Source organism: Watersipora subatra, chromosome 5 (genome assembly GCF_963576615.1).
Source record: "Watersipora subatra chromosome 5, tzWatSuba1.1, whole genome shotgun sequence".
NCBI lineage: Eukaryota > Metazoa > Bryozoa > Gymnolaemata > Cheilostomatida > Watersiporidae > Watersipora > Watersipora subatra.
This window is the reverse complement of record NC_088712.1, coordinates 65,984,049-66,011,074: the sequence shown is the minus strand read 5'-3', so window position 1 is coordinate 66,011,074 and position 27,026 is coordinate 65,984,049. Positions and strand designations below refer to the sequence as shown.

Below are 27,026 nucleotides of genomic sequence, written 5' to 3'. Positions count from 1 at the left end.
AAGAATGGATCACCATAGTGAGTCAAGGATCCACGTTATAGTTTTCACTGAATCTAGCTAATGTCTTGCCTTGAGTAGGCCTATTTTATGTATCCATTTACATGTATCTTTGTGTCAGGGTATCTTCATCTACATGTATCTCAATTATGGATGAATAGCAGAGCTAGCAAATAGACTGAATGGAACAGGCTTCGAGTAGGGAGCAGCAAACAAGTATTTTTGTTTTATTTAAAATGATATGTGATATTGTTTAGTTAAATAGTTTGGACAGTCAAACCAAATGAGTGCCCATTTCTCAGCTAAAGTCTCCAAAGCTTGTAAGGATGAGCTGACACATAGGTTGGAATTAAGCTCTCACAGCTACTTCCTGTCTTACGATTACTTCCCGGTTATAACTGCTTCTTGTTTTATGACTACTTCCTATTTAAAACTACTTCCTTATTTAATACTACTTCCTGTGTAAAGGTACTTCCTGGCTTAATACTACTTCCTGTTTAAAGGTACTTCCTGGCTTAATACTACTTCCTGTTTAAAGCTACTTCCTGGCTTAATACTACTTCCTGTTTAAAGCTACTTTTTATGTTATAGCTATTTCCTATCTTATGATTAATTGCTGTTTATGACTACTTCCCGCTGTGTGGCCACTTCCTTGTGATTTAATTGGTGATAGCCTAAATGGCAAGTGAATCGATCATTTATGAAAAATGAAGCAACTGTAGTAAAAGCTCAATGTATTATCCACGTATTAGCTCGTATTAAAACTGTATTATCCACGCCAGACTTTGTACCAAACTTTTTTATTTTTAGCTAGAGTTTGCATAGAATGGGAAGTACCCTTAGTAGCGGGCAGACCTTGTGTTTCTAGTTTTCAGATCATATAGTAAGTAATAACAATACTGTACATATAGGTACGATATAGTAAGTAATAACGATACTGTACATATAGGTACGATATAGTAAGTAATAGCGATACTGTATGTGTAGGTACGATATAGTAAGTAATAGCGATACTGTACATATAGGTACGATATAGTAAGTAATAGCGATACTGTATGTGTAGGTACGATATAGTAAGTAATAACGATACTGTACATCTAGGTACGATATAATAAGTAATAACGATACTGTACATGTAGGTACGATATAGTAAGTAATAACGATACTGTACATGTAGGTACGATATAGTAAGTAATAACGATACTGTGCGTGTAGGTACGATATAGTAAGTAATAACGATACTATGCGTGTAGGTACGATATAGTAAGTAATAACGATACTGTATGTGTAGGTAATCGTACGTGTTTGCCTCATAGTTAATCAAGTGATTACTAAGTATTGATTGAAAAGTCGTCTTTCCCACAGGCAGAGGAAAAGCGGAAAAAGGCGAAATTGGAGTTGCTGAAGGCAAGAAAGAAGGCAGAGGTGTTAGCCATAACCAGGGGCAATCAAGATGACTCGGATATTGAGGAAGTGGATACTGAAGAAGGCCCTGTCGAGCCGTCAGCTAACGAGACGTCACAAGAGGTAAATTCTTTGGTCTTTAAAGAGGAACTTGCACAAAATTTTAGTAAATTTTATTGGAAAGAATCGGTATTTTTCTATCATTTGCATTTTTTTTATGTTTGAGGTGATCTGAATGCCAAGATGTTTCAAGGTCCAAATGCAACAAAACATGGTCGCATTTGGAACACTCGGGGGAAAAAAGTACTGTAAAACCTCTAATTGAATGCCACCTTTATTTGAACACCAACTCTATTTACCACCACTATAGAAGAAAGGTTAAAAATAGAGCACCACACTTTAATTAAATGCCACCTCCATTTGACCGCTACTTTGACATTCTTTATTCTTTCAAACCCATAATCACAAGTGATCGGTAGAAAAGTGTCTATAGAATCATACTAATAATGACTCAATTACATCAATAACAATTAATTCTTTTGTTGTTGCTGTTCGTATAAAAGTCCTTTTTTATTCTCCAAACCTTTGCAGTTTTTTATTTAAAATTTTAAATGCAACACCATAGAAATAATTAACTGTAACAGGCTAATAGTAGTTTCTTGTTTAACATGGTCTTAATACTTCTTTGTAAGTGAAAAATGGCTTACATTCTCCATGGTATATGAATGACTAGTCTTAGGCCAAAAATTGTGCTTAGCATCCATGGGACTAAAAGTTTCATTGCATTTGGGTTAAATGCGACTCGTAAAAGTTCTGCTCTGTTAAAAAAATTGTTTGGACGCTAGTATCAACTAGTTTAGCAGTGCAGAAGAAGAGTTGAGGTCAGAAGACACTGTGGAAGGTATTAAACAGCCAGAAGAAGAGTTGAGGTCAGAAGACATTGTGGAAGGTATTAAACAGTCCGAAGAAAATGAAATCGTTTCAAACGCAAGCAATACTCGGAATGCAACTGTCCTAGCAAAGGATGCAAATATTTTTGTTTTGAAAATGTTAATTTATGTTTCTGCATGTATTACAAGTAAGGTTTATGTCACTTGTTCTTAAATATGTCTTTGTGGCACTTGATAGATTATTATTATACAACTTATAAATTTGCAGATTTATAGCATATGATTTGATGGCATCCTTGTGGTTATATTAACTCGGCTTACAATGGATCGACGCTCATAACTCCTTTTCTATGGAGTTATGAGCGTCGATCTGGCACATAAAAAGCCAGTTTCGGCTGCAAACTGTAGCAAACATCAATGAGTGCAGTGAGCTTTTATGCACCATTGTTAAATATAGTTATAAAATAAAAATATGCTTCCAAACTTAGAATGAAATAGAAAATAATTGTAAGCTCCAACAAATTTCAAAGCCGGGCACAGGTAATAAGATCATCGCAGGTTATTGCGAGCAGTTAATCTGGTAATTGCTGGTAAAGATATTTCATGGCATCCCAATGCATATCTATTTAGAGATCTAGGACAAGTTGTCGGTAAGTTGGCAGATCTTTTTGCTTCTATAAGGGTTAATGTTGCTTCGCCCGAAGGAGAATGCAAAACATGGCGACACTTGCTTCGCCTGTAAAATTGTCAAATTTATCTTCCCAAGGTGTGCCGAGCTATTTGAAAAATACAACACCAGTCCATACCGTAAAACCTGTTTGAACACCAGCCTTTATTTGAATGCCACCCCTTATTTGAACCACCATTATAAAAGAAGGGTTGAAAAATAAAGCGATGTGGCATTCAAATAGAGATTTTACAGTATGGGCTGAAATGACATCATTAGTTGCTATAGTGGATTATCGGCTATTGCATTGAATTTGCAGTGATACCCGTCTCTATACTGTCAACCTTTTTCAACTATAGATGTCATAATCACACTTTTACTTGTGCTGAGTGTTTTAATCGCGATCGAGTTTTGTCGATTTTAATCTTGAAACATCCTGGCAGTCAGATCACCACAAACATCAAAAACAATTGCAAATGATAGAAAAAATATCGATACTTTCTATTAAATTTTACAAACATTTTGTGTAAGTTTATCGTTAAATACAATTATTTGAGGTCATTTATTCGGGCATCTCAAGTTGCAGCAAGCATGTCTGAGCTAACTAAGCTATGCAATGGAGAGAAAAAAATTATAAGAAAGTGCATATATAGATTGGACTTTGACTAGAATGCTAAAATACCACTTGTCATATCATCATCAAGTATAGACCATCTAGAGACATCCTAGACAGAGCTGTATTCTCAATTATAGACCATCTAGAGACATCCTAGACAGAGCTGTATTCTCAATTATAGACCATTTAGAGACAGTTTAGACAGAAATGCCTCATTTTAACAATGTTTGTGACCGAAGTAGTCTGTTTAGATAAAACCTATAAGTGCTCGTCTGTTAAGTTTTGCTTGCTCGTTTTACAGTAAGTTTACAATAAGTTTACAGTAAGTTACATATTCGGATATGGAACAAATTTTGTAATTGGTTTCATCTGTAATAATAATATTTCATAAAATTGTGATATAACTTTGCATTTATGTGCATACCTACAGCTTTGGCAGCGTTTCTCAAAAACTCCACTCTCTGCTATTTATATCTCCACCAATTATTTCGTGTAACGAGTGGAGATGATGAATGCTTGTATTTCATGTAGAAAGGTAAGTTTATGTGAAAACTTGTTACATTTAGTACTTGCGATAGTCTGTAAAATTGGTCTATAGACAAAGGGAAGAGGTTATTTGTGTGCTAGCCCCATGTGGGAAGGCTAATATATCGGTGTAACTGGCCCATGCCGGAAGAAATGATGATTTATCACCCTGTGTAGTAAGGAAAGATGAGGCAGTGGAAGTGATGTTGAAGTTGCTGTTTTCAGCGGATCAAGAGGTCGTTGCTGGAGAAAACGCGAGCAAAAAAAACCGTCAAATCTAGTACGGAAGAGCCAGGAGTAGTGGAAGGAGAGACTGCTGTTCAGAGAAGCATTCGATTGGCTAAGGAAGCGAAGAGCATGCAAGACCGGGTAAGTGTTCTTTGTCGGTTTCCTGTACTCTCATTTTTCATTAATTTTTATCAACACATTCCCAACTGAAATCGACTTATTTAGTCATGAATGCAAGAACACCGCCGCTTTATTTGTATGCATATTATCTTCAACTAACTGTTTGAACATCCTCTCTTTTTATGGCATGATATATCTCTAATTGAAAGTGTTCAATTTACAGTAGATATACATGTAGATATATGATTGGTGTATCTGCTCATTGGTGAGTTACAAGTGTTGCTATGACTGCAGGTCCAGCTTGCTTATCGATGTGTTTCATTTATGTGTGTACAGGTGAGGGCCAAGGCAGCTGAGATTGAACAATCTGTCTATGGACCTAAAGAATCTAATTCGCTGGGTCCACCCGGAGTTTTTTTGCCTGAACAAACAGACGCAGCCAAAGTCAAGGTAGTTAGTTTCTACACCAATCAGTTGAGAAAAGCTCTTGCTTGACTTTTTTGCATTGTTATGAAATGCTTTTACCAGACTGTTGCCTAGGAGATTTTTGTTCTGACATGTTTAGTCTAGCTCTGGCAGTAGAGCATAGATATAAAGTGAGTGTGATATATGCGTTAATACTCTTGTTTATATGCAATCTTTCTCAGTGCTAGATAAAGGAACAGTTTCAACTTCCTCCGCTCACTGCCGGCTGACAGTCACGCTCTCGTGAATCTTGCAATTATGAAGAACCAGAACTCCTGCAGCTAACCCTTAATCACCCTTAAGCCGTGGTCACACGGGCACCGAACCGAACTAAATGACGCAAAACGACGTCGTTTTCAGCTCTAAAAAGTTCGGCTGAGGACATTTCTGGCCGAAACGAACTATTTCGGTACTGCTCGAAATTTCGTGCCGAACCCTTGCTCTTATTGGCTGGTTAAAATTCTAGAATTCTAGCGAGCACGCGTCACATTTCTTCTTACGTGCGTGTGAGTAAAGTTAAAAAAGAAATGGGACGATACTTTTATTTCGTTAAATAAACAACATGAAGCAATTTACGACAAGGTTCACCCGGACTTGTGATTGGATTGCATAAATGTAAGATGTTGCACTTAAGTTTTGCATAAATGTAGGGGAATGGTTGTGATTTTCTATCGTGTAGAATATAAGTAGGCCTAATGTGTCATATTCATCCTGATGAACTATCGTTGACTGATTTATTTATGTAAAACAACAGTACTATGATAAAGACTGTTTTTGTTTGTTATGTACTCAGCATAGAAAAACATTCATATGTTAATAAAAAAATATAATTATGTTGATGGGAAGGGTTAGCAAAATATTTGTATCGAGTGATTTATTTTGAGCAGCCGAACGATCTTTTGATAAATCTGCTGTGTAATTATAATTTATAATTGTTCCTCTAAGTTTTTTTGTTTACAATAGAAATATTTAACTCAAATACATAACAACTACTAATGAAACCGTGTCCTGGCTCTATACGTATGGTATCTAGGAAGCGAAGTTACTTCGGTGGCCGTGTGACATGTGCCACGAACCGAACCAGCCTCCGAACCGAACCGATCCTACGTCGGTTCGGTGCTCGTGTGACCACGCCTTTACTGTTCTTTTTAGGTGTCAGCTGCTGGAAGTTCAGTTGCAGTTGAAAAGGTCACAACCGACAGCAGCTCTGATGTAAGAACTAGTTCGTTTAGTCCTTCTGATTTGAATATTTGCTGATTATGTGGTCTATGAGAGTTATGGGAGCTGGAAAGTAAAATACTCTGGCCACTACGCCTCTAACCCTCAGTACATTTGTACAAAACTGCACACGCATCTTCTACGTGTACATGACTCTACCGAATGGATATGTTTCAACTGGTGGAAGCGTGAGTGAGGCACAGACAACGGGCGGTCATTGAGTAAATCACTTTTACTATTTTAAGACGCAGTTGAAAGGGTCATCATAGTCTATTACTCTTTGCTACTACTATTAGGTTGTTTATTCACTGTATTGTTCTTGCGTTTAATTCAGTGCGAACTTGAGTTATTGTTTACTCATTTCAGAACCAGGCTAAGCTGTCAGTTACCTCTTCCAGTTCTCTGGCTCCAAGTTCAACCAAAACTGCCAGCACAACAGCCCCACCCAGCACAACAGCTTCCTCGATTTCTCCTTTTGTACAGAAGATGATGCAGATGGAAAAAAGTGGGGAGATAATCACTACAGCATCAGTAAAAGCCCAGCAAGCGGCAACAGCCCCCCAAATGCTGCCAAACAATCAGAGCTACAGACCGATGCAGCAAGGTGTGTTGGCAAGCCAGGTTTGCGAGGAGCTTGTGGTCGTGAGGGTGGCTGTTTTGGTAGAGGTGGTTGATACGTGTGGACACGATAGCGATTCTGAGTATGTGCTGGTAGAGCTGGTGGGTGTGTTTGGACAAGATATTTAAAGCTAGTTATCTGGATAGATGGATGGTTGTATGTGGACAAGAATATTAAAGCTAGTTATCTGGATAGATGGATGGTTGTATGTGGACAAGATAATTAAAGCTAGTTATCTGGATAGATGGATGGTTGTATGCGGACAAGATAATTAAAGCTAGTTATCTGGATAGATGGATGGTTGTATGTGGACAAGCTTATTAAAGCTAGTTATCTGGATAGATGGGTGGTTGTATGTGGACAAGCTGGTTATCTGGATAGATGGATGGTTGTATGTGGACAAGATAATTAAAGCTAGTTATCTGGATAGATGGATGGTTGTATGTGGACAAGATACTTAAAGCTAGTTATCTGGATAGATGGATGGTTGTATTTGGACAAGATAATTTAAGCTGGTTATCTGGATAGATGGATGGTTGTATGTGGACAAGCTGGTTATCTGGATAGATGGATGGTTGTATGTGGACAAGATAATTAAAGCTAGTTATCTGGATAGATGGATGGTTGTATGTGGACAAGATTATTAAAGCTAGTTATCTGGATAGATGGATGGTTGTATGTGGACAAGATAATTAAAGCTAGTTATCTGGATAGATGGATGGTTGTATGTGGACAAGATAATTAAAGCTAGTTATCTGGATAGATGGATGGTTGTATGTGGACAAGATACTTAAAGCTAGTTATCTGGATAGATGGATGGTTGTATGTGGACAAGATAATTAAAGCTAGTTATCTGGATAGATGGATGGTTGTATGTGGACAAGATAATTAAAGCTAGCTATCTGGATAGATGGATGGTTGTATGCGGACAAGATAATTAAAGCTGGTTATCTGGATAGATGGATGGTTGTATGTGGACAAGATAATTAAAGCTAGTTATCTGGATAGATGGATGGTTGTATGTGGACAAGATAATTAAAGCTGGTTATCTGAATAGATGGATGGTTGTATGTGGACAAGATAATTAAAGCTGGTTATCTGGATAGATGGATGGTTGTATGTGGACAAGATAATTAAAGCTGGTTATCTGGATAGATAGATGGTTGTATGTGGACAAGAGGTCGGAGCGGTAATAGGAAGATCAAAGTGTCTACAATGAAAGGGATCAGTGTCTATAAGTCTGGTGCATGTGTGGGGCAATAGAGAAGACAGTTTAGATTATTTATAATAGGCATGCACAGAGCTACTACTACTCTAGCCTGTCTTGACAAGCTGTTGTTTTTGCGTAGTTGTCCCCCATCGAGCGGCGAGCAACAACAGCTTGTCACAAGACGTACTGCACCTGATGCATCAGCTGCACTTATAAGGAGTTGTTCTCTTCCGTCTACGCGGCTCGGCTGCGATGTTATTCCGGTTGCTCCATTGGTAATCATAACGGACTTCACGCAAAAATTTATGTAGAAAAACTAAGATAAGAACGTTTAACTGGCGACCCCTCTCTGCAGTAAACTTTATTAGAATTTGAGAAATTAGGCAACAACAGCGACTAAAATTGTCGTTATTTGCGCGCTCAGTCAGTTTTATTTCTATTTTTGTATCAGTCAGTTTTATTTGTTCTTATGGATTTTATTTTGAGTTTATTTTATTCTTAAGTTCTACTAAAGTTTATCACAGAAACTGGTCTTTGGTTAAAAGTTGTAATCTTGTTTTTTTTTCTACATAAATTTTTGCGTGAAATCCGTTATGATTACCAATGGAGCGACCGACATAACATCGCGGCCAAGCCGCGTAGACGGAAGAGAACAACTCCCTATAAGTGCAGCTGATGCATCAGGTGCAGTACGTCTTGTGACAAGCTGTTATTGCTCGCCGCTCGACGGGGGGGGGGACAACTACGCAAAAACAACAGCTTGTCAAGACAGGCTACTACTACTCAAAATACAAAAGAAAGTCTGTATTGTTTTAGGCTTAATGGCAATGGGCCCTATGCCAGCTCCTATGGGATCAGCTGCCATGGGACCAGCTTCTATGGGTCCCGATCCTATGGGGCCAGCTCCCGTGAGACCAGTCTCTATGGGATCTGCTCCCGTCAGACCAGCCTCCATGGGATCAGCTCCCATGGGGCCAGCTGCCATGGGACCAGTCTCTATGGGATCAGCTCCCATGGGGCCAGCTGCCATGGGACCAGTCTCCATGGGATCAGCTCCAATGGGTCCAGATTCCAGGGGACCATCTCCTATGGGTCCTATGAGGCCTAGAATGGCCATGCAGCCTGCTGCTCATCCAGTGGCAATGAATGTTATGGGTCCTCGTCGACCTAGCCCGATGAGAGTGATGAATCGCTCAACCATGCCTCAGCAACCTATGATGGGGTCCATGGGACCTCCACGAGTTCCTAATCGAATGATGGGTCCTATTGCTAACAACTGGAGGAACTCGATGCAGACAGGCCCTGTGGCAGCTCATATGATGCGACCAGGAATGGCACCGCGTTGCAACCGGGCTCCGACAATGCCACAAAACAAACCCATACCTCAAGCTGCCAAGTCTGAAGAGGATAGCAGGGAACTGCGACCTCCTGGTACAGATGAGCAAGTGGATGTACCACCTGGTACAGAAAGGCAAGTGGATGTACCTCCAGGCGCAGATAGGCCAGTGAATGCACCTCAAGGCACAGATAGGCAAATAGATGTACCTTCAGGCACAGATAAGCCAGTGAACGTACCACCAGTCTCGGATAGGCAAATGGATGTACCTTCAGGCACAGATAGGCCAGTGAACGTACCTCCAGTCACGGATAGGCAAATTGATGTACCTTCAGGCACAGATAGGCAAGTGGATGTGCCTCCAGGCACAGATAGGCAAGATTGTACCAAATTTACAGAACAAGAGGGAAGCTCTGTGAAAAGTATGTCAAAATTTTATTTTCAATTCTGGGACACCAGAGTCATTTGGTTTTTCTAAAGTGTCTTGAAGTGGTACCCTAGACTGTAGTCATGCCTGCGTTTTTAGACTTAGTATGAAACACAGCATTTCTATAGCCATCTGTCCTTTTGCTCAGTGCAGTTGAATCTCTCTTCCTGTAATAGTACACTTTTTGGTAATGGTAAAGTCTAGCGCTGTTCCCCCATCTAATACCAGACTCACCTGTATTGCCTTTACATCTACGCATAATCCTACAGGTCATTCATGCGCCTCTTCAGCTGCCAGCATCGTTAAGCCATCTCATGCAAGACAACTTCAATCCCCTGCTGAAAACAGTTCACCAAGTAATTCTAAGATCGGAGAGGCCATTCCGGAGCAATCAAGTAATTCTGTCAAAATCCGTGCTGCCGATAACAGTGATGCCGATACCAGTGATGCTGGTGGCACTGCTGTTGATAGCAGTGCTGTTGATAGCACCGCTGTCGATAGCACCGCTGTCGATAGCACCGCTGTCGATAGCACCGCTGTCGATAGCACCGCTGTCGATAGCACCGCTGTCGATAGCACCGCTGTCGGTAGTACCGCTGTCGGTAGTACCGCTGCCGATAGCAATGCAATACTTGAACCATCCAACATTACAGCTCAGCCGATGGCAACTTCAGCCGATGCGGATGCAGGCTTCGAGATGAAGAGCTCCATTGAATCTGCACCGGAAGGGGCTGCTGAGAGCACTTCTGCGAATGATTATGGAAATATGACACGTTCTCCGCTAGCTGTGGAGGAGATGAGACAAGAGGACAGTCAACAGAATGAGATCGAACTGGAGAGTGTGGAAGACATGACCTTCACTGTCATAGACTCAGTAGGAGATGAAGACGAAAAGGCCTGACATGTGTGCAATAATATGTCTTATTGGCAGTAATGTCTACCTCTATGTGCTGTACATATTACATTTCCTTGGTTGTATAGGTATCAATCCTTGTCTGAATAGATGCAATACACTCTTACACTTTTCTCATGTCTATGTGATAGCTACCACTTGTACATGATACATATTTTATTGCTAATGGATTTACTCTCTGAGCAGTTATATATGTCATTATTTGTCAGCCACTGCATTATGAGGAGTTTCACTTGAAGCTATAATCCAAGAGCTAGTGCTAGGGGTATCTGGTTCCCTCCTTGCATCAGCGCTCGCCGTCATGTTAAACTCGGGTTATTAGTGCTCTAGAGAGTCAGCCATGTACAACCTCTGGTTTCTTCTTTCTCAACACACTGTGGTTATGCTGCTCCTAAAACAAGTTCAATAACAACTTATATAATGAATTCCCATTCATTCTTTAGTTTATCTATTCTCTCAGTACATAGGAGGTAGAACTTGTTATGGCATGTGTGTTGGGTAAGGTCGTGCAAGCAATATCGTACACTGCTAAATGTATATTGATGGCCCCTCTGTCATGATAATCAATAGCCTTATTTCACAAAATATCATGCTGCGAGGTAGCCTGGTCCTTGCGGTTTTTTCTGCTCTAATCCTCTAGCATATGGTTCACACAGCGCTGTTAAGTAACAAGTCTCCACATTCTTCAATCTAAGCAATCTGTTAGGACAAGTCTGCGCTAGATTTGCTGTAGGCGGTTGTTTTTTGTTTAGCGATGTGAATCACTTCGCCATATATTGTTGTGGCATTACAGTTTTGGATTTCAGCTGGATGCTTTTTGGTCAATTAAATCTAATCTGGCATGATGATCAGGATAAGCCATACTGATGAATATTCCATGACAGATCAACGCTTTGTCATTGGTAATACGCAGACCTAGCAAAGCAATTTGGCCTACACAGTATCACCAGTAATAGTTTTCAGCCCGTTTTCAGTAATCGGAGCCACTTGATGAGCATGTTAGACAAGCCTGTATTTTGCTTTTTTTCTATTGTCACTGATAAAAAAGATGTAATAAAGTTAATTTCTTGGCATACGACTGATGAGGACAATGTTGGGACGACGTGTTGCCACTTTAACGCGGCTTCACGCATGAAATGTATGGCAGGTCTGTGTCGTGTAGTTGCCCTATATTACTGCTCGGCTTCCCCATACCGCTTCTTGACACACTGCCAAATGGCACGGCACGACTGCTGGCTGGCTTGGTAAATCACTAGGTAAGTAATTTCCTAAAATCCATGCTTGTGGTCTAGGCAAGCCATATTTTGTTTGAGTACTCTGTAAGACACTCACGCATGCATTGTTTTGTCTCCTGTACTGTTCAATAATCAATAAACTAATCAAGATGTAGATGAGAATGTGATAAGGATTTCATCAGGTATTTAATTTAGTCAACCCTAAAGTGATTTCATGTATAAACCTTTCATAAAGCATCAATAATTGCTAAACACTAGACTCTTGTTATATTGATGTTTATATTTTGAAGGATAGTGGGGTATATCATTAAAAGATGCCACCAGTCAATTGATCTTATTCTGAAAAGAGATTTTTAATGTAACCTGTGAATCTGCTAGGATTTTTCATAATTTAAACAGATCTTTAACGTCTAGCCCTTGCTTGACAAAAATTTATGCAAAATTACCGCTGCATCAACCATGTTTCTGATAATGTTCATATTACATGATTTCCTAGCAAACACAGTTGAGGTAAAAATGGCATTCCTAGACAGACACACAGGATGTCCTGGCAAACATTATGTTATTTCAGTATATAGAAACAGACAAGAGCAAGTGGTATTGTAGGAAGTGTGAATTAGGGATATGGCTCCCACTTCTCACGGCTGATGTCGTTCAAAGTGCTGCCGCTCGCTCGTCTGCCCAAACTGTTCCTGACAATCTCTATCCTTTCGTCAGTTCTCGAACAATCAGTGTGTGCAGCAGGTATTCAATTAGTTACAAGGTTGAGTCGTAGAAACCAGAATTTGGTTATTTTATGGTTAACTTAATCTAAATTTTGGCTTATTATGCACGATATCCAAAGTTCCTCGTCAGTAAATCCCCCTTGATTCATTCCACATAATTAACTTCCCAAATTTGTGCTTGATTTGCATCTTCGGAGCGCATGACAAGCCGTGTCACCCGCCTTTGGACACTGCATTGCCTTGTTTCAGGTCTGACTGCTGGACCCATATACCATGTGATCATCAAATATCCAGACTGGATATCGAGCGGGTATTTGAGGGAGGCAGCGGCCGGTGGTTTGACATTCACAAATCTTGATTCTACCCTCAGTTCACTCAGTAAGTTGTCGTAGGTTAGCCTGAGATGAAAGATAATTGATTACTTTGGCAAGTAATTCCACTACTCTGTTTAGTCAGTATAAACAATGAGTTAGCGGATTATTTATTTCACTATCTGGACAATCAACGTAAGTGGCCATTCTCGGAGACTCGCAGAACGAAGCTACCTAGATCTCGTAAGGATTTGTATTTTACAAGACTTGTCGAAAATCTGTCAATGATTTCACTCCGCATTCAATTCTATTACTTTGCAGATGATTTCTCCATTTTCTACTATTATGACGCTGAGAAAGAATTAGTGTATTTTGCGATCAAGGCATTGTCCAATCAAAAGTGGATTTCTCACAACGGAGCTCAAACTAAAAGACATTCACCAGCCATGTTCACGGTAAGTTGTACTGTAAAATAGCTTAGGAACTTACCGTAAAACCTCTAATTGAATGCCAACTTTATTTGAATTTCCATTTGATCGCCACTATAGGAAGCAGGTCAAAGAATAGAGCGCCACCCTTTAATTGAATCCCACCTCCATTTGACCACTACATTGATATTCTTTGATCTTTATGAATCAACAATAGCAAGTGATTGGTAGAAAATTGTTTTTAAAATAGTACTAATAATTACTCAATTACATCAATAACAATTAATTATTTTGTTGTTTCCGTTCGTATCGAGCTTTGTTTTTCAATTCCAAAGGTTTCATATTTTTTCAGTAAAACATCAAAAGCACCACCATAGAAATAATTTATAACTGTATCAGGCTAATTCTAGTTCATCGTTTTAATACTTCGACATATTTGAAAAATAGTGTACATTTACGATGGTATATGAACGACTAGTTTTAGGCTAAAAGTTGTGCTTAGCGATGCTGCTGAAAGTTTATCATTTGTGCAGAATCCAACGCGTAAAGTTTTGTTCTGCTCAAAAAATTGTTTGGACGGTAATATCGCCTAGATCAGCGGTGCAGAAGAAGATTTAAGGTCAGAAAACGTTGTGGAAGGTGTTGAACAGCCAGAAAATGTACGTTTCATGAAAGGTAACAATGAGAAAGCAACTGGCTGAGCAAATGATGCAAATATTTTTGTTTCAAAAATGTTAATTTATGTTTCTGCATGTATTATAAGCGTGGCTCGTTTATGTCACTTGTTCTTAAATATTTATTTGTAGCATTTGATAGATTATTATCATATAACTTTTAAAATTGCAGATTTATAACATATTATTTGATAACATATATTTAATAGTAGTTATCTTAAAGTAGCTTTAAATGGATCGGCGCTCAGAACTCCTTTTCTATCGCACAGAAAAAGCTAGTTTTGGCTGCAAACTGTAGCAAACATATCAATGAGTGCAATGAGCTTTTATTCAGCGTTGTTAAATATAGGTATAAAATGAAAATACGCCTTCAAAATGAAATAAGAAAATTGAAAGCACCAACAAATCGCAAAGCAGGCCATGGACTATAATATCATTGCAGCTTAATTGTAAGCAATAAATACTAACTGATAGAAATATTTCTTGGTTTCCATTTTGCACATTTATTTAGAGATCATCAGCGGGTTAGCAGATTTATTGTGTCCAAAATGGCTAATGCCGCTCCGTTCAAAGGAAAGTGCAATATATAGCCTACATCCTCTTCGCCTGTAAAAGGGTTAAACTTAGCTTCTCTAAATTCTGATGCGCTATTCAAACAATACACCGCCAGCCTCTATTTGACCGCCGTCTCTATTTGACTCCCACTATGGGGGAAGGGTTGAAAAACAGAGCACCGTGGCGTTCAAATAGAGGTTTTACAGTTTTCGGCACCGTCCAGGTAGAGCTAACGGTGCGTAGGTAGCGCTCCCTATAGAGACATAAAACTAGTCTAACGTAGACCAACAGCTAATATATCTAACTGATATGCGTATAACATCTTATGTTAAAAATTACAACAGATATTGCGAAAAGGTTATGCAATATTGTATGTCAGAAACTTGGTATGTTGAGGTGATTATAGTCAAGGTTTGAGTATATAAAGATAGTGAACTAGAAAAGATGTAAGCTTCAGGCTACTCTATATCAGGACTTCTAAAATTATTCCTACTGATCTAAAAGTAAAAGATTATAGCATTATTACATCGCTTGTAGGAAGATAACTCTGATATCATCAACTCTGAGGATCACAGGCTATTCTATTGCGTCAGTTCGATATGCAATCACAAAGGAGCTGTTGCACAAATCCCAGGTATTTGCTCTCATAAATTCTGTGCACTCGTGGCTGAGGATTTGTGGTTTAGACGACTGACTCCACAAGTTCTCACAAAAATTACACTATTTTTTTACAGTCGATAAATGTATACTTAATATATCTCTCCTTATCACGATTGAGCTCATATTTTAGAAGACTCTCTGTTTACAATAATTTAATTGTCGAAATCATATGCATTAGCATAAGTGCCTGATTTTATTGCTAAATATTAATAATAATATTAAATTATTAATAAAAGCTAAGGTTATAGGGTTAAAAAATTAAGGTCAAAGAGCTAAGGTCAAAATATTAAGATCAAAGGGCTACAGATAAAGAGTTAAGCTATTGAATTTGTTTGGCAGAACACTGTTGACTATGAGCAGATATAAAAGGTTTTGATTTGAGTGTGGTTGGATATTTTTAACACAAGCATTTATAAAACAGTTGTATTCGAATGTGACGAGAGGTGATGTTTTTGCTACAAACTATAGTCATCGGAGGCACAGCAATGTGGTGGCCGTAAGAAAGCAGAAAACTGCGGTTGAGTTTCATAACGTAGACAGTAAAATACTAAGCATTTGTATGACTCCACAGTTCAGTTTAGGCTCTAGTCACCTCTGATTGTGCAGTTTGTCAGCGCATGATGGCAGCACATGATGGACCTAGTCCGTGTTCCTTGCAAACACCAGGAGCTATTGTATATAAGGCATTATTAGCCAAACTTACACCAGTAGTGGTAAGGAAACTTTCGCACTAGACTTGAGCTTTATTTATTATTCTACTTGGAAGTTTATAAACAGATGAGTAGATGAGCCTTTGTGATTATTCCTTTGATTATTCCTGCGGCTTTCAGCCACTCATAATGTCTGTGGCTGGAATACATTGTTGGCTAAGTCCTACAAACCTAAGTCGGTTTCATGTGCTTTTATAATTTCAATGTTGTCCGCTTTCTACCAGGAACAGACCTTTTCCTTAACGGGGAGATGAGATACATCGATATGCTCACATTTGACCGCCTCAACTACCTCACATTCTTGGCAAGTCACTATTCCAGGACACAGCCCAACACTCCTGGACATGTTGGTACAGAGTGGGCGTTTGGCAAGCACCTTATCAGCGAGTGAGTCCATTGATTTAGTTTCCCATAATTTATCCCAAATAAATCTTGCAAGAGAAAATTGTGTCTATGCAGTTTCTTTTTAGGTTGCAGTTTTACTTTTAGCTTTTTTTATCTAAAAAAAATTCTAGTTCAATGTACTTACTAGCTCTATGTACTTACTATCTCTATGTACTTACTAACTTTATGTACTTACTATTTCTATGTACTTACTAGCTCTATGTACTTACTATCTCTATGTACTTACTACCTCTATGTACTTACTAGCTCTATGTACTTACTAGCTCTGTGTACTTACTAGCTCTGTGTACTTACTAGCTCTGTGTACTTACTAGCTCTATGTACTTACTATCTCTATGTACTTACTAGCTCTATGTACTTACTAGCTCTATGTACTTACTATCTCTGTGTACGTACTAGCTCTATGTACTTACTATCTCTATGTACTTACTAGCTCTATGTACTTACTAGCTCTATGTACTTACTATTTCTATGTACTTACTAGCTCTATGTACTTACTAGCTCTATGTACTTACTAGCTCTATGTACTTACTAGCTCTGTGTACTTACTAGCTCTGTGTACTTACTAGCTCTATTTACTTACTAGCTCTATGTACTTACTATCTCTATGTACTTACTAGCTCTATGTACTTACTATCTCTATGTACTTACTAACTCTATGTACTTACTATCTCTATGTACTTACTAGCTTTATGTACTTACTATCTCTATGTACTTACAAGCTGTATGTACTTACTAGCTCTATGTACTTACTATCTTTATGTACTTACTAGCTCTATGTACTTACTATCTCTATGTACTTACTAACTTTATGTACTTACTATCTCTATGTACTTACTAGCTTTATGTACTTACTATCTCTATGTATTTACTATCTCTATGTACTTACTAGCTGTATGTACTTACTAGCTCTATGTACTTACTAGCTCTATGTACTTACTATCTCTATGTACTTACTAACTCTATGTACTTACTATCTCTATGTACTTACTATCTCTATGTACTTACTATCTCTATGTACTTACAAGCTGTATGTACTTACTAGCTCTATGTACTTACTATCTTTATGTACTTACTAGCTCTATGTACTTACTATCTCTATGTACTTACTAACTTTATGTACTTACTATCTCTATGTACTTACTAGCTTTATGTACTTACTATCTCTTTGTACTTACAAGCTGTATGTACTTACTATCTCTATGTACTTAGTAACTCTATGTACTTACTATCTCTATGTACTTACTAGCTTTATGTACTTACTATCTCTATGTACTTACAAGCTGTATGTACTTACTAGCTCTATGTACTTACTATCTTTATGTACTTACTAGCTCTATGTACTTACTATCTCTATGTACTTACTAACTTTATGTACTTACTATCTTTATGTACTTACTAGCTCTATGTACTTACTATCTCTATGTATTTACTATCTCTATGTACTTACTAGCTGTATGTACTTACTAGCTCTATGTACTTACTAGCTCTATGTACTTACTAGCTCTATGTACTTACTATCTCTATGTACTTACTAGCTCTATGTACTTACTATCTCTATGTACTTACTAACTTTATGTACTTACTATCTCTATGTACTTACTAGCTTTATGTACTTACTATCTCTATGTACTTACTATCTCTATGTACTTACTAGCTGTATGTACTTACTAGCTCTATGTACTTACTATCTTTATGTACTTACTAGCTTTATGTACTTACTATCTCTATGTACTTACTATCTCTATGTACTTACTAGCTGTATGTACTTACTAGCTCTATGTACTTACTATCTTTATGTACTTACTAGCTCTATGTACTTACTAGATCTATGTACTTACTAGCTCTATGTACTTACTAGCTCCATGTACTTACTAGCTCTCTGTACTTACTAGTTCTATGTACTTACTAGTTTTATGTACTTACAAGCTCTATGTATCTTCCGATAAAACTTCTGATTGGGCATTCATTTGTTTTATAAAATAAGTCAGTTGGCTACATGTATCTTGGAACAATATGTATCTTAAATTATCTCAGGCGAATGATGGTTTAGGATCCCGCTGTTTTTAGTTATCACTGACTGCAGCTTAGAGATGCAAGCGTGCTGGAGGGATTGTCCAGAAAAAGGTTTCATGACATGCTGAAATAGTAAGGCACACCAAGAGCAGACAGCCTCCAGACATGTTCCCTTTCAACTTTTGCTGCAAACATTGGTTGTTCTGTCACAATCTCGAGTTTTAAAGACATTTTTACTTTATCTATAAGTTTTTTTGACTGTCTTATATATCATCTAAATTTACTGTTTTTGTGAATATGATTTCATGTGTCATTGTTATGTTTTTATTTGTTGTTTTCTATTTATTATTGTATCAGCTTATTTGGATATAAAATATAGCATTAGTAATCATTTATCACTGAACTACTATTAGGATTTAATATTTTTTGCCTGTATATTTATATAACCTGGTATAGACTTTTATATAATATCATTGATCTCACTTCATGAATAATCTCATATTTATTTAATTGTTTATTAAGTATCTCGAAGAACTCAATATACTTATTACAATAGTGAGTCTCTGCAGTTCTTTATACTTATTACAATAGTGAGTCTCCGCAGTTCTTTATGCTTATTACAATAGTGAGTCTCCGCAGTTCTTTATGCTTATTACAATAGTGAGTCTCCGCAGTTCTTTATGCTTATTACAATAGTGAGTCTCCCCAGTTCTTTATGCTTATTACAATAGTGAGTCTCCGCAGTTCTTTATGCTTATTACAATAGTGAGTCTCTGCAGTTCTTTATACTTATTACAATAGTGAGTCTCCGCAGTTCTTTATACTTATTACAATAGTGAGTCTCTGCAGTTCTTTATACTTATTACAATAGTGAGTCTCCGCAGTTCTTTATACTTATTACAATAGTGAGTCTCCGCAGTTCTTTATACTTATTACAATAGTGAGTCTCCGCAGTTCTTTATACTTATTACAATAGCGAGTCTCCGCAGTTCTTTATACTTATTACAATAGTGAGTCTCCGCAGTTCTTTATACTTATTACAATAGTGAGTCTCCACAGTTCTTTATACTTATTACAGTAGTGAGTCTCTGCAGTTCTTTATACTTATTACAATAGTGAGTCTCCCCAGTTCTTTATACTTATTACAATAGTGAGTCTCCGCAGTTCTTTATACTTATTACAATAGTGAGTCTCTGCAGTTCTTTATACTTATTACAATTGTGAGTCTCCGCAGTTCTTTATACTTATTACAATTGTGAGTCTCCGCAGTTCTTTATACTTATTACAATAGTGAGTCTCCGCAGTTCTTTATACTTATTACAATAGTGAGTCTCCGCAGTTCTTTATACTTATTACAATTGTGAGTCTCCGCAGTTCTTTATACTTATTACAATAGTGAGTCTCCGCAGTTCTTTATACTTATTACAATAGTGAGTCTCCGCAGTTCTTTATACTTATTACAATAGTGAGTCTCCGCAGTTCTTTATACTTATTACAATAGTGAGTCTCCGCAGTTCTTTATACTTATTACAATAGTGAGTCTCCGCAGTTCTTTATACTTATTACAATAGTGAGTCTCCGCAGTTCTTTATACTTATTACAATAGTGAGTCTCCGCAGTTCTTTATACTTATTACAATAGTGAGTCTCCGCAGTTCTTTATACTTATCACAATAGTGAGTCTCCGCAGTTCTTTATACTTATTACAATAGTGAGTCTCCGCAGTTCTTTATACTTATTACAATAGTGAGTCTCCACAGTTCGATATACTTATTACAATAGTGAGTCTCCGCAGTTCTTTATACTTATTACAATAGTGAGTCTTCGCAGTTCTTTATACTTATTACAATAGTGAGTCTCTGCAGTTCTTTATACTTATTACAATAGTGAGTCTCCCCAGTTCTTTATACTTATTACAATAGTGAGTCTCTGCAGTTCTTCATATTTATTACAATAGTGAGTCTCTGCAGTTCTATCGCTAGTTAGAGAGTAGCAAATGTTAAAAACATAAAAGTAGAAAATTTCTGTCGGCGAGAAAATATCTGATCAGCTGTTTGTCATGTGTAACTCATTTAAGCTCTCCATCTATTGCCAGTGATGTCTACACTTATACCTCCATAGTTTCCAACTTTGTTGCAATTAATGTCTAGAAGTTACAGCAACTTTGAAGTTGCTAACAGCTTAGTAGGGACTACTTCTGGCCTTCTTCAATGCATACAGGCAACAACAAGCCTCGCCATGAATTGTGCATGTATGAAATGTAAATTTATATAACTTGAAATTTACTTTCATGGCTTGTTGAACTGAAATGAGCCTTACATTTTAACCATGTTAATATGTATTTGATGTTTGCACTTACTGCATACCCTGCACCCCTTTTAGCGTACCCATACATCTATAGCTCATGCTAACAATAGATTTTACTAAGAATACATCTAGATGACTGCCACAACAATGTTAGCGTTTGTTGAGCAGATATAAGCAGTTGCAACCTTATTTTCATGGTAATTTTTTATAGTAGCCTTTCTAAAAACTGTGTCATATATATATGACAATCTTTATTGTGGTAATCAATAGTCATCTTTTACAACATGTTTTCGACAAGGTACCACAGCAAGTAAACTAACTAAGAAGCAGTGTACAACAAAAAAACATAAGAAAGAACAACACAAAGAAACTATAGTCTAACTAAAAATCTAATGAATAGTCAAACTAGTATAATAATGTTGGAACTGAATGCATAAAATATGTAAAACGCAAGCTTGAGGATTGATATGAGTGTTTAAACAAAAAGTGGACAAATAAAAGCTTTGTGAAAATAGTATGCATATCTATGACAAAAAATTTCTAGTTATGAAAACAACGTATAATATAAAAATGTTAAAATAGGTAAGGCTTTGTTGTATTTTGTGTTAGTTGTTTTCTCCTGCATACATATTTTATTGTGTTAGTTGTCTGCTCATGCATAACCTAAGTTCTCAGCATTATGATATAACCTGGTTTCTTGAGAGTTTAATAAAGTTCCCTTCCAGTTGAACTTGCATCAGAATCTGACAGTAATAATTTGTCTGAAAAATAATCCTGGTATAATCCTGAATATTAATGGCTATAATATTCACATCTGACAAATTAAACATGGTAGCAGCGGTGTGAACGAACATTTGTGTAAGATGGAGGGCATATCACCACCACAACAGCTGGATTTAAGGGCAAATGACCTTGCGGGAGAATGGCGTCGCTGGGTACGTTCCTTCAGTGACTATTTACTTGCTATCGATCTAGTAGGAACAAGTGGAGCTAATGAAAGGAGAAAATTAGCTCTATTTAGACATGTTGGTGGTGAAGATGTGAGAGAGCTGTATAGCCAAATGGAGTTCGTAGGCACTGACAATGAAGGAAATCCAGAAGAGATTGCTGAAGGTGCAACAGGCAGGAAAATAGATGATGTCCTGAAGCGGTTTCGAGAATATTGTAACCCAAGATCTGGTGTTATAGTAAGCCGGTATACTTTTCATAACTGCTCACAAAGTGGAGAACCCGTGGATGTGTACTTAATGAAACTCAGGCGCGCAGCTGAGAGCTGTGAGTTTGGCAATCAACGAGATTCTCTAATCAGAGATAAACTACTTTTTGGACTAGATGATCATAAGCTCAGGGATAAAATGATGCGTGAACCAGATGAACGTTTAACTCTTGATTATGTTATAAAGGCTCTACGAATTGCCGAGGTTTCTAAGAATGCACAGAACTCCAGTGAAAAGCCCACAGAGGTGAGTTTTGTCACATCCCACAAGAATGGTTCCAAATCAGAAAATGATAAACCAAAGATTTCATGTAACAAATGTGGTCGACGGCATGTTCGAAATCGATGTCCTGCTTTCGGAACAACTTGTCGAAAATGTAAACGGAAAAATCACTGGGAGTCAGTATGTACCAATGAGGTTACTCAAGCCGTAAGCGAGTTACAGGTTGCTGATAATAATGAAGCTAATTCTGACGAAGTGTTTCTTGGCGAAATATTTGACATAGACAGCGTAGGTCTAGAGGCCGGTTCATGGTATTCCAACGTGAGGGTTGACACTGACATTAAAAAGAATCAATTGATGAGATTCAAATTGGACACTGGTGCGGCCCTGAGTGTTTGTGGTCCTCAACATTGCGTAGGAACTCAATACCCATCTACAAAGAAGCTGTATGGACCAGGTCGTACACTTCTCAATTGCATTGGCGTCATTTCTGGTAAACTTACTGCGGGTCGGGAGAAAATAACAGAAGACATATATGTCATAGAAAACCAAAACACCCCGTTATTGAGTAGAAAAGCATGTGAAAGCCTCAAGTTTGTCACCGTTGACAAAAGCAGGTGCGAAATCGGGTCTATACGCGTCAGTGATAGTTTGTTCAAAGGACTAGGTAAGCTTGATACAGAATATTCCATTACCTTGGATGAAAACGCAAAGCCGTTTGCATTGCATGTTCCACGCCCGATTCCATTCCCGCTTCGACAGAAAGCTAATATTGCACTTGATAAAATGGTTGAAGACGGGGTAATTGTAGCCATAGAAGAACCAACGCAGTGGGTGACACCAATGGTGGTAGTGCCAAAACCTGGGCAAGACAAGGTCAGGATTTGTACTGATTTCACAGAACTCAATAAATATGTACTCAGAGAAGTTCACCCTATGGCCACAGTAGAGGAAAGCCTGGCATCCATAAGAGGTGGCAAAGTGTTCTCAAAAATCGATGCCAATAGCGGTTTCTGGCAGATTCCGTTGTCAGATGAATCCAGTAAGTTGACTACTTTCCTTACGCATCGTGGCCGATATCGATATTTAAGACTCCCACAAGGACTAAACAGTGCCCCAGAGATCTTTCAAGCTGAAATGAACAGGATCTTGGGGGATCTTGAGGGTCTTATAGTACACATGGACGATATACTAGTGGTTGGACAATCTACAGAACAACACGATTCAAGACTCAGCGTAGTATTAAAGCGACTCGAACAAGCTGGAATGACTTTGAACAAGTCCAAATGCCAGTTTGGGGTATCTAAAGTGCAGTTTCTAGGATATGTCATTGATCAGTTTGGAATCCACACATGACCAAGAGTGCAAGGCATCTTGGAGTTTCCTACTCCTGCTAATGTAACCGGAGTAAGGAGTTTTCTCGGATTAGCTAATCAATACGCGCGGTTTTCTCCTCAGCTGGCTGATGTTACCAAACCTTTGAGAGATTTACTCCGCAAAGATGTGGACTGGATTTGGGGTTACGGTCAGCAGGAAGCCTTCCAGAAGGTGAAAGAGATATTTGCCAATCCACCGGTACTGGCGACATATGATCCTACCAGAGAGACTATAGTCACAACAGATGCTAGTAATCAAGGATTGGGAGCCACCTTAAGTCAGGTGCAACCAGATGGCACTCGAAGACTAGTCGCTGCAGCGAGCCGCTCTCTAAGCGATACAGAACAACGGTATGCGGCTATTGAAAAAGAGGCTTTAGGAGTCTGCTGGGCTCTAGAAAAATTCTCCCAGTACATTCTAGGGATGAAGAAAGTTTTGATTGAAACAGATCACAAGCCGTTAATCACACTGTTCGGAAATCTATTCCTAGACCGGCTACCCGCAAGAATTCAAGGCTTTAAGCTCAGGCTACAGAGATTCGATTATAGAATTACACACATCAGTGGGAAAGACAATATCGCGGCTGATGCCCTATCGCGGAATACATCTACCAAACCTGACGAGGTAGATGCTCAACGGGTGGAAGAAGTTGAGACAGTAGTAAATGGTGGTGTGAGGTTAAATGGCTTAGATACCAGGTTGGAACAAATGAAAATAGACCAAAGAAACGATGAAACCCTAAGCAAAGTGCTTCAGTTTGTCAGTGAAGGTTGGCCAGCATATTTATCATCCACGGACACTCTCATGCAGCCTTATTTCGAACGAAAAGCTTTTCTCTGCATCAACAAAGGGTTTCTGATGATGGGAAATCGACTGGTGATACCGCTAAATCAAAGAAGTAAAGTATTAGAGGATATACACAGGGGTCACCTGGGAGTAACCAAATGTCAGACTCGTGCGAGAAATAGTTTGTGGTGGCCGTGCATGTCCAAAGCTATCGAGACAATGGTTGGCCAATGCCAGATCTGCCAAAAAGACTCTAATACTCCATTTGAAACTCTGAGACCTACAGCCACCCCGGATCGCCCCTGGCAAGTCGTTGGTTCGGACTTATTCCATTTTCAGGGTCAGACATACTTATTAGTTGTGGACTATTATTCCCGATTTCCTGAGATCGCATTGCTGGGTAATGATAGCACATCTAAGAATGTGATAAATCACATGAGAAGCATTTTCTCGCGACATGGGATACCAGAATGCGTCATTTCCGACAACGGTCCCCAATACTCTGCACAGGACTTTGTGGAATTTGCAGAGACATATGGATTCACTCACGTCACAAGCAGCCCTCATTACCCGAGAGGAAATGGCGCTGCCGAAAGGGCAGTGCAGACTATTAAGAAAATGCTAACAAAAGAAAAGGATCCTTATCTGGCCCTTCTGGCATTCCGGACATCCCCTCAACTGGGATTATACTCTCCCGCTGAGTTACTGATGGGCAGAGTACTAAGAACCACTGTAACATGTCATCCTGATGCACTGATACCCAAACTACCAGATCACGAGCAATTTAAAAAGAAAAATGACTCGTACAAAGATCAAATGAAAATCAATCATGACAGTAATACTCGCGTAAAAGATTTACGACCGCTAGAGAACAACAGTGCAGTCTATATACGAGATAACCATCGTGACGGTGTTATAGAAAATCGACCGAATGTAAACAATCGAGCTGTACAAATCACTTGTGATAATGGCAGAACCGTGACACGTAATCGGTCCGCAGTTGTACCTACTCAGCCAGCTACTCCAGCTCCAAATACACTCACCACTCGCTCAGGGCGAACCGTTAAGCCCCCTTCGTACCTTACTGACTACGAGTTGTAAATCCCAACGTACATTGTAAGGTTGCCTGTTAATTAGTATTATACTCATGGACAATATAATTCAGTATAATCACGTTTCTAATATTTTGTGAAAATTAGTTTTATTAACCAACATCATTACATGCTTTGTAATCTGGAAAAGGGATGTTGTATTTTGTGTTAGTTGTTTTCTCCTGCATACATATTTTATTGTGTTAGTTGTCTGCTCATGCATAACCTAAGTTCTCAGCATTATGATATAACCTGGTTTCTTGAGAGTTTAATAAAGTTCCCTTCCAGTTGAACTTGCATCAGAATCTGACAGTAATAATTTGTCTGAAAAATAATCCTGGTATAATCCTGAATATTAATGGCTATAATATTCACATCTGACAAATTAAACAGGCTTTATGGTGAATGGTATTATTGGTCAGAGGATAGTAGGTGGAGTTTGAATTTTGTTTTAAAAGATTGCAGAGGAAGAGTTATTAAATGAGGGCAGTTGTTATTATTTATGAATTTATCAGGTTACTGTTGAGTTTGTTGTGGTTTATGGCACTTGGTAATTTAAATCTGGTCCTGGTTTTGTGACCATGGTTTACGGTTTGAAAGCTATGGCTGAGATATTTAGGGCAGTTATTGTGGAGTATTGAATGAGCAGTGAGGCAGGTAAAGTACTGTGATAGTTTAGGTAAGAGAAGAACACCCGTAGTGCTTGTTATTAAGTTGGTAGGTGGTAAGTGATAGTTTTTATGGAGTATGTTTAGGTCTTTGCAAATAAGTCGTAAAGCTTTTCTTGTAACATAAATAGTGTTTTGGTATATTTTACAGGTGTTGTAGGGTAGAACACATGTAGGCCATATATAAGATAGGAATGGATAAAATTATAGTAATATAGTCTGGCAGTATCAAAGTTCATAAGATGACAAATGTTATAAAATGTTATAAACGTTGGTCAGATGATATGTTATTTGAAATAAATGAGATGTGGTCTAGCCATGATAATGAGTCATTGATGATAAAGCTAAGTAGTTTAAAAGTAGATTGTCTTGTTTGTCAAATATAGAATTTGTCGTAGGGAAATTCAATGGTGGATTCACTAACATATAGTGAGCTTTCGAAATGTTAAGAGGCATCTGATTTGTCACGTACCACTGTTGGATATGTCTTAGGTCTGAATTTATTTCAGGTTGGAGGCATGAAGAGTCAGTTTCGGATATAGAGAATAAGGTATCGTCAGCATAAGCATGAGGTGTGCTGTGGAATGGTAATTTAAGTAAATCATTTATCAAAATTTAAAACAGTGTGGGTGCAAGAATTGAACCTTGTGAAACGCCAGTAGCTATAGGAAGAGCATCAAGCAGATATTTTTTATTATCACGCATTGGTACTGTTCAATCAGATATGTCATAGTAAAAGGACATCTCAAATTAAACAAAACAAATCTAAAAGGGTTAGCTGCAAGCCTGCAACAAAAGTTACTAATTCAGTAATTCTAGACTTTTTATTATACTATTCTTCAATAGTGACAACCGAGTGCTAGCCTTGAAGACTTGTCTGCTCTTCACTAAAACAAGACTACGATATTCCGGAGTCCCGAATGAAATATTGTACGTTTAAAGTGTTTTGCAATATTTAAATTTTTATAACATGTTTTTAAAAATATTAATTGTTTTAATTACAAA

At 38.1% G+C, this 27,026-nt stretch overlaps 3 protein-coding genes across 7 annotated transcripts in view; all 3 read left to right on the top strand.

The window, feature by feature from the left end:
- The window catches only part of LOC137396295 (zinc finger protein 318-like), a 36,218-nt gene extending 25,415 nt beyond the window's left edge, over positions 1-10,803 (top strand). For 3 of the 4 annotated variants that reach the window (XM_068082499.1, XM_068082497.1, XM_068082500.1), the window contains 7 exons: positions 1,363-1,524; positions 4,325-4,468; positions 4,784-4,897; positions 6,065-6,124; positions 6,497-6,734; positions 8,776-9,717; positions 9,992-10,803. In XM_068082499.1, coding sequence (XP_067938600.1) covers positions 1,363-1,524; positions 4,325-4,468; positions 4,784-4,897; positions 6,065-6,124; positions 6,497-6,734; positions 8,776-9,717; positions 9,992-10,623 — 2,292 coding nt within the window. In that variant the 3' untranslated portion in view covers positions 10,624-10,803. The remainder of the gene's footprint in view (positions 1-1,362; positions 1,525-4,324; positions 4,469-4,783; positions 4,898-6,064; positions 6,125-6,496; positions 6,735-8,775; positions 9,718-9,991) is intronic. The other variant, XM_068082498.1, reaches the window with a different exon arrangement.
- A 1,042-nt stretch (positions 10,804-11,845) lies between these two features.
- Positions 11,846-18,815, top strand: LOC137396864 (uncharacterized). Of its 2 annotated transcripts, none has more exons than XM_068083167.1 (7): positions 11,846-11,891; positions 12,442-12,614; positions 12,845-12,973; positions 13,228-13,361; positions 15,101-15,197; positions 16,158-16,320; positions 18,409-18,815. In XM_068083167.1, exons 2-7 carry the CDS (start codon positions 12,518-12,520, stop codon positions 18,416-18,418), a joined length of 630 nt encoding a protein of 209 aa, XP_067939268.1. In that variant the 5' UTR covers positions 11,846-11,891; positions 12,442-12,517; the 3' UTR covers positions 18,419-18,815. The 2 variants fall into 2 exon arrangements, with proteins under 2 accessions (XP_067939268.1, XP_067939266.1); XM_068083165.1 differs by having other exon boundaries at positions 11,850-11,891; positions 12,477-12,614.
- Positions 18,816-21,523: 2,708 nt separating this feature from the next.
- LOC137397601 (uncharacterized) lies at positions 21,524-23,455 on the top strand. The gene has a single exon (XM_068083896.1). It carries the CDS (start codon positions 21,524-21,526, stop codon positions 23,453-23,455), a length of 1,932 nt encoding a protein of 643 aa, XP_067939997.1.
- The last annotated feature ends 3,571 nt before the right edge of the window (positions 23,456-27,026 follow it).